Source organism: Anopheles ziemanni, chromosome 2 (genome assembly GCF_943734765.1).
Source record: "Anopheles ziemanni chromosome 2, idAnoZiCoDA_A2_x.2, whole genome shotgun sequence".
Lineage (NCBI taxonomy): Eukaryota > Metazoa > Arthropoda > Insecta > Diptera > Culicidae > Anopheles > Anopheles ziemanni.
Window position 1 is genome coordinate 55398486 of NC_080705.1, and position 7363 is coordinate 55405848.

Sequence of the window (7363 nt, forward strand, 5' to 3'; positions counted from 1 at the left end):
CTCCCTGTGATCCTTATCTCAGGATAGTACACAAATCGAACATCGGTCCAAGGCATTGGGTGTAGGGGTGGTGTGTGACTTTTGTCTTTGCTTCTCGCACTTTTACAGAGGTCTCGCTTTTATCCAGAAAACTTCACGCCCTTAGAAGTAGACTCCTTGTCCTCGTGGAAGGGTAAACGAAGTGGGGAGGCTGTTTCCGCTGGAGTCACGTCATGAGTTTCAACGTGTTTTGACAACTCCAGCCGCGTGGAGGTTGCCTTGGAGGTAGGCTATGGAACGGAAAATGCTCAGCCCGGTGAAACTCTCGATGGGCGAGAAAATCCCACGAGCAAACGAGGGTGGAGACAAGAAGGAAAAATAAAGCCAACAGCAACTCATGCTTATCGGGTAACGATTTCGATCGCTTTTCGATCGCCGGGCGCTATTTATCACACCACGAGCGGCAATAAATCATAGACAGTATCTGCCGTGTTGCACTCTGCGGATACCCACTGGCGGCGGGATAGGGGACAAATCTCCCGGACATATCTCCAACGCGTGCGCCAGTCCTCCTCCCTTCGCGAATCTCACACACGACAGTGACAACGACAAAATGGTCTACCAATAAGCCCGTTCCGTGATGCCGGTTTTACGACACGAATCGAACAAACGAACGAAACGAGCGAACCGGCACGCCAGAAGGAGCCAGCATTGACAAATCAACCCCAAACAGGGTGGGAGGGTTGCGTTGGAAGCCAACGGTCGGGCGCAGTCTTTCCGGTTCCTTCCGCTCCCAAAACGGGAGTCTTGGCCCTTCTCTCCTACATCGGTGCTTTCTGTGGGAGTGGCGTATGGAATGCGATCTTGATCGAGCAGCCACGAGTTGCAGTCTGCGGCGTTCGGGCGTCGATTCGCGAGCGGTGACTAATTTATGCACGCCTAGTCACGCCAGTGTAGGAGCCGCCTCACCTTAGCCGCTCGATTCGCTCGACTTTGGGCAGGGCAGGGGGCAGTGCGATATAATTGTGGTGCAAGCAGCGGGAGGCATCTGTTATCTAAATTTTCGTTTGTTCCTATCTTTATTTGCTAATTTGTTTTTCCATTTTTGGCTGGAATAAAGCAGGGTAAATGGAATAAAGGAAAGCATAAAATAAAACAAGCTGAAACGAATTGAAAAAAGATAACATTTTGTATGTAAAAAGAAGTAGTACCGCAGATGAAAGTAGGCACAATGACCACCAATGAAGTCATGAACAATAAACATATTGGGAAGAGGAAAAGACATCGTAAAACGTCGTTATATGCAAAATAAAGTAGTGAAAAGGTAAAAATTGTATTGGTATTTAAATTTATTTAAAATAAAAGAACATGAAGAACGACATGTTCCGATGAAATAAAATCTAGTTATTGAAAATTAATTTAATCGGTATAACACTCTCTACATATATTTTGCATAATGTTATATACATGAAGCACTGCTCGTCCAAAGGAGCATCGAAAAAAATATCCAATTCTGACCCTTTGCTTGTATCACTCACTTCGCCCACTCTTACTCCTTCTACTTTCCTTTGAGCCCTAAGTTCTGCAAGACAAGAATCAAAAACTCTGGTTCGGGAGCTGCACCCGGCCGTTGCTACACTTTTTACGCCATCGTGTGGTCGAACGACACATGTTTTAATAAATACCAGCACCGGATCGCCTTTAATGTACACTGGCTCATTTATATTTATTACTTTTATAATTAAAAACAATCACTACCTCCCTGCGCCCTCCGTGTCTGCGGTCAACTGAAGCATTCACGGAATTGGCGACCGGTTTCGGGCTCGGGATTGTTTTGATTTTGTCGCACCGCTGTTAAGACGGCAGCACTTTTCCCGCTCGCTGTAACGGTGGTCGGCAAGATGTTGAATTCCCGTGGGCGTGCAGGGCGTGTTTTGTGTACTCGAGTAAACCAATCCGCTCTTGATGTCCCGTTTTGCTTGGCTTGTTCGGTATCAGCTTTCTCGAGTCGATCGTTTAAACTAACTAAATTTGTTAGCTTTGAAACAGTCGTACCTAGCAATGATTTCGCAAGATTCAAAAATAATGTTTTCAGGTAGTATAACATAATTGAATATCTTCTTATTTTTTAAATATTTAAGGCAACACAAAGTTCCTTCAACTTTACATCCATACTTCACATTTTCGAATGACAATTGCCAGCGTCATGCGCTCGCGGTGGCGGCACCGGAGGGCTGGCGTAATTTACGGCACAGCAGCTCTAATAATGTTTCGTACGAACGCCAACCGAAAACGGCTCTATCGCGCCGGCCGTCATCACCGTCGTGAGTGAACGCATTTGTGAAATTGGCGGTCGTGTCCGCACGAGCGGACATAAATTCCCACTGCCTATCGCCTGCAGGATTTAGCATAGAACAGAGCCCTGCACCGTCACTGGAGGTCCTTACGGTCCACCTCGCTCAAGGGTGGCTCACGATCGTTGGCCACACGGTTAGGAAACGTTCGCTTCGATTCGATTCGTTTTCGATTCCGTGGGTCCTTGGGTTGAGTGCTGAATTATGCACCACCGATTGGCATAAGGAAAAGTGATCACTTGCAGGCAGCGCACAAATGTATGAAGCAAGGTGGCGCAGCGAAACCGGGGTATCTTCGAGGGCAGGAAATCAATCTTCTCAAATGACTCCTTCATTGGCACCATTCACCTGTCACTCGCGGAGCAGAACCGGATGGTAGCGGAGAGCTTGAGCGATTGGCAAATCGAAAGGCCAAATGGTTTATGGATGCGAAGCCCGGCGGCCACCGCACAGTTAGCGGCAGGATTGGTGCCCCTCTTTAGGACGCATGTGTGCTATTTGAATGCTAATATAATTGCTATTGTGTCAGAGACATTGTAGCAATCTTGTAGAATTCTGGGCTAATTAAAGAAAAACAATCGCTCTTAAAAGGTATCCAAAGGGTATATATTATTCGAAAAGAATGGGCTAGAGTTTATAGGTGTTGCTAACATATTCTTTATTTATTTAAGAATTCATAAATTAGTAATTGAAATTGTTTGAAGAGGACGATAATCTCGCTATGTGCAATTTTACACAGCACATCTTACAAAAGAACACTTCTTCACTTCACACTTTTTCACTTTGAACAAAACAAAGCTTAACATTTTTCTTTTATTTTTTCATCTCATCATCAAGATCATCATTATTTTTTTATCTTTTGTTGATATCTATAAATCTGATAATGTAATACATGTAAATGAAACCGAGAAAAATAATTTGGAATATTGTCTTTATTTCTTACAGAACATCCTTACATTAGCAGAATTAAGGAATTGCGTGGATACCGGCGAGGCAGTGACCAGTAGAATGATGGAAGTGCTCGTACCAATCGTACCGGATGCGATCGAGCCCGTGATGCCGCCCAAATCCATTCCTTGGTCCGTCTCGATCGAAATGAAAGCAATCGCTTTCGCTGCCGGCTACAGCGAAATGTTCAGAAGTGTAAATATATGCGGCAAGTAAAAAATAAGTGGAATGGAAAAGCAGCTACTCACGTTGTTGAACGCCACAGCTTGTGGTGATGGCATTGAAGCGAAAATCTTCTGAAAGAAACACTCCTGCAGCGTCACATCGTACGTTCCGAACTGCACAACCTGATCCGGGTCGCCGCCGACGTAGCTAGCACTCGTCGACCGAAGTCCGGTGTACAGCAGCAGCACGCACGCCCCCAAAAATACACTGTACGCAGGAATCGTCATCGCTTGGGATTCGGGGTTGCGAAGAATATGCAAATCGAAACCGGAAGAAGTAGCTCCTCTCGCTGGTGCACCGGCGTCGCGATCGCTTTCGATCACAGATTGAGCCCAGTCGGTGCGTCCAGCACTGGTTTTATAGCACTGTATGACATTCACGGGAATATGGAGTTTTTGTACACCCTTTTGACTTAACTCATTCAATGTGAAATTGGTGGCATGAAAGCGGAAATATTTTGAGGCCAATCGTGAAGGTTTGATGACAGAGATTATCTTGAGTTTTAATACTTTCGAAGTGGACATGGTTCGACAAATTTTATAAAAAAACAGGTACACAAAACGTTTAACGCTTTCACTTAGGCTTAACGTTAAAATTAAAACCCCCTTTAATTCTATATATCAATGCTATTGCTTAGTGTGTATTACAATGCCTATATTTGTGTCTATTTTATAAAAATGTTGCAAATCTTCTTTTAAAATAAAATTCAAATAAATATTCATTCATGAGCCTTAATGTGTCATGAAGCTCAATAGGACACAAAACATGAATTTTAAAATGTTTGAACCACACAGATTTGTTGAATTTGTTGAATATGATAAGAAAGTCAAACAAAAGCTCAAGTTGAATGTGTATTCTAATATGATCTTTTATTTCTCTGTTACACACATTTCACTTTGCGCAGAACATTGTTACCCGAATGTTGCTCTTGAATAACGATCTCCTTCCTGGCTCGGTCAGTGTAATGACAATGTTCGGTTTTTTGATAGCTCCGGAAGTGATTTCGGCAGTTACGCCACCATTCAGCCCTGGTTTCAATGTTTCCACTTTGACGTAGTTGATGTTGGTTGGCTTCATTGGGATAGAATAGAGAGATTTGATTAATTTTCTGTAAAAAGGTTTACCTACAAATGTGTGAAGAAAAGTTGTTTACCGAAATGAAGGAAACAGCCGATGGACTTTTGTTAAACTCGTAGATGGTCTTGTCGAAGCACTGAAGCAGGGCAGCATCGGCAGTTCCAAACTCTACTACCGCAGGATTTGTGGTCGTCGGCAGAGTGGCGTCGACGCAACACAGGACGAGTGCCAGCAAGCAGACCGTTCCGATAAGCTTCGAGGAATGCATTTTATCGCTTGACGTTTTCTCTTCCACCTGAGCACCGTTTTGACTGGAACTTTCCCCCGACAGGGTAGGATCTTTTATAGAATTTTCCCAAACGGTCCGGTTTTAGCATGGGGAATTTTGAACCGCGATCATTTCTGTTTTGGACTTTTTTGTAGAGTGTTCAGAACTTTCATCTGGTTGCACCGCGGAAGCGGACAACTTTCTCCGGCCAAAAAGTGCAGCCAAGGGTGAATGCCGAATGAGATAAAAACGAATGAGATGTGCTTGTCCCAAACTGGACATTGCAATGTCGGCGCAAATTGAGGTTATGGACCTCGGTTTCTTTTCCAAATTTGGCTGTAGTACAAACGGGAAGAGTTTATAAAAGCCTGTGAAACTGTACGGCAGCTGCCAGATACGAAACCAACATCATCGAAGAGAATGCATCGAACGTGCGTAGCTGTACTTTTGCTGGGACTTTTCCTGTTCGCTACCATCGTGCGAGGAAGTTCCTACAGCAATGGTGTATCGACATCCAAGCAAAGCTATTTCTTCGGTGCCAAAGATGTGACGGATATTCTATGCTTTTCCAAGACGCTAGTGAAGGGCTCAAACTTGCCACAGGATGTCTCCTTCACAAACCCTACAGCGGTAAGTATCTCAATTTGTTTGGAAAGTTTGATTGAGCAATTGCTTCATTACACTCTTTTTATTAATTTCTTGTATAACCGTTCCAGGGTAAGAATATAAAATTCGTTACTTTCGCCGCCGATCGATACTCTTCAAAAGGATTTACAGCGGACATCTCTTCTGGAGCCGTCGGAACGACGTCCATCACCATTCGATTAAACGGGAAGTCTATTTTACCGTACGCTATCGAAGCAAAGTTCTACTGTGTAAAGTAATAGAGTGAAATAAATCAAAATATTACGTTTTAGTTAGTATGTTAATCAAAATGGCGTTTTGAAATATACTTATCTGTATATTTTTATTTTGTCTTACCGCAATCATAAAAAGAAAGAAATTTATTGAATTTTTAAATAACACTAACTATAATATATTCAACGGATTCAATTAAGCATATTATTGATACAACTCAGGTATTTCATTTCAGATACATATTTATCGGAAGTAAATAGTACACTCATGCACCCATACAGCATTTTTATATATTTTTTTAAAACCTCTTTAAACGGCTATATTTTTACTATAATTAGAAAAGGATGGTAATTTTAAAATGTTTCGTTCAGTAATCCTTCCGTTACGTTTTTGTTTAATGGATGACAACATCTGGTAAATATGTTAAATTTTTATTAATTCATCTTCGAATTAAATTGTCTATTTTGCATGTTTTGTGTTAAGCAAAATGTCATCGCATTTATATCTCGTTGAAAATCAGAAAACATTTTTAAGCTGTTAAGATGTAGTTGATAATGGTAGAGGATAGTGTGATGTTTCTGAAACTGAACAACCAAATTGACGGATATGCATATTTTCTATTCAGTTATTTAAAAAAAACGGAGAAAGATATTTAAACAAACAAGCAAAATAGCCACAATGCAATGCATTTAAGAATTGTGAAACTTGCGGGTATCAGAGTTCCGTGTGGATAATCTCTTTCATGAATGGCTGTAACTGCAATTGCCAAATATAAAGCTGAATGTTAAAAAAGTAACTTAATTATGCAGCACGAGACGCATTGACATTCGACATAACAGCAAAAAAATATTGACGAAACTACAAAGGAGGTCACTGCCGATGGGAATTTTGCCATCGGCTGTATTTAAACGCCGGCACTGCTCGGTCCGCGTCTCAGTCCAAATAGTCACGTTGAGCTTGGCAAGGATTGTGGTGTAAATTCAGCAGAAATTCCCAGGAAAGGATGTCACACGCACGCGGGACACTGTTCGCACTCGTTGCGCTCTCCACGGCGATGGTTTGCCTCGGAGATTCGAGGGCACTGTCGTCGGTGGTTTCGCAGGAGCAGAGCTACTTCTTCGGGACGAAACCAGCGAACAATCTCCTGTGCTACACGAAGACCATCTCAAAGACGTCGGCACTGCCCGCCACCGTGACCTACACGAACGGGAACACGAAGAACATCAACTTCGTCACGATGAACGCGGACAAGTACTCTCCGTTGGGGTACACGGTGGATTTGACGAGTGGACAGCTTGGGACGACTGCGATTAGCTATAAGCTGAATGGACCCTCGATACTTCCGTATGCGATTATCGTCAATATGTACTGTGATCCTTAAATAATAATCGAATAAAGCTTTTAATTCTATTCCAATCAAACATCTTTCGGCAACAGTTTTACTTCTAATTTCCACGCTTTTTCAGTGATCCGAAATTTCATTGTATTATAATTGTTTGTGGTTTATATTTTATTTAGTTTATTATGAAAATGGTTGAGGTGGCAAAAAACTTTCAGTACGAAATGAAAAAAAAAATAAATAAAAAAATTAATTAGTTAACGATTCTTGAGATGTGCTTTCAGGATACGTGCGAGGAAGGTTTCGCGTTTTATA

At 42.3% G+C, this 7363-nt stretch overlaps 4 protein-coding genes across 4 annotated transcripts; 2 read left to right on the plus strand and 2 right to left on the minus strand.

Moving 5' to 3' along the window:
• Positions 1 to 3265: 3265 nt before the first annotated feature.
• LOC131293899 (uncharacterized) lies at positions 3266 to 3733 on the minus strand. Its single transcript, XM_058321949.1, has 2 exons — positions 3530 to 3733; positions 3266 to 3454 (listed from the first exon to the last, which is right to left on the minus strand). Exons 1-2 carry the CDS (start codon positions 3731 to 3733, stop codon positions 3266 to 3268), a joined length of 393 nt encoding a protein of 130 aa, XP_058177932.1.
• Positions 3734 to 4397: 664 nt separating this feature from the next.
• LOC131293900 (uncharacterized) lies at positions 4398 to 4851 on the minus strand. The gene is made up of 2 exons (XM_058321950.1): positions 4660 to 4851; positions 4398 to 4577 (listed from the first exon to the last, which is right to left on the minus strand). The coding sequence occupies exons 1-2, from the start codon at positions 4849 to 4851 to the stop codon at positions 4398 to 4400; spliced, it is 372 nt and encodes a 123-aa protein (XP_058177933.1).
• Positions 4852 to 5271: 420 nt separating this feature from the next.
• On the plus strand, positions 5272 to 5735 carry LOC131282274 (uncharacterized). Its single transcript, XM_058311688.1, has 2 exons — positions 5272 to 5481; positions 5568 to 5735. Exons 1-2 carry the CDS (start codon positions 5272 to 5274, stop codon positions 5733 to 5735), a joined length of 378 nt encoding a protein of 125 aa, XP_058167671.1.
• Positions 5736 to 6712: 977 nt separating this feature from the next.
• On the plus strand, positions 6713 to 7090 carry LOC131293901 (uncharacterized). The gene has a single exon (XM_058321951.1). It carries the CDS (start codon positions 6713 to 6715, stop codon positions 7088 to 7090), a length of 378 nt encoding a protein of 125 aa, XP_058177934.1.
• Positions 7091 to 7363: the final 273 nt, after the last annotated feature.

What these genes read in the sequence shown, in the direction of transcription:
- LOC131293899 (XM_058321949.1), bottom strand. Translation starts at nt 3,733, where the DNA reads ATGACGATTCCTGCGTACAGTGTATTTTTGGGGGCGTGCGTGCTGCTG. An exon ending in AAGCTGTGGCGTTCAACAAC is followed by an intron (nt 3,455 to 3,529) that starts GTGAGTAGCTGC and finishes ATTTCGCTGTAG; the next exon opens with CCGGCAGCGAAAGCGATTGC.
- LOC131293900 (XM_058321950.1), bottom strand. Translation starts at nt 4,851, where the DNA reads ATGCATTCCTCGAAGCTTATCGGAACGGTCTGCTTGCTGGCACTCGTC. An exon ending in CGGCTGTTTCCTTCATTTCG is followed by an intron (nt 4,578 to 4,659) that starts GTAAACAACTTT and finishes ATCCCAATGAAG; the next exon opens with CCAACCAACATCAACTACGT.
- LOC131282274 (XM_058311688.1), top strand. Translation starts at nt 5,272, where the DNA reads ATGCATCGAACGTGCGTAGCTGTACTTTTGCTGGGACTTTTCCTGTTC. An exon ending in CCTTCACAAACCCTACAGCG is followed by an intron (nt 5,482 to 5,567) that starts GTAAGTATCTCA and finishes TAACCGTTCCAG; the next exon opens with GGTAAGAATATAAAATTCGT.
- LOC131293901 (XM_058321951.1), top strand. Translation starts at nt 6,713, where the DNA reads ATGTCACACGCACGCGGGACACTGTTCGCACTCGTTGCGCTCTCCACG.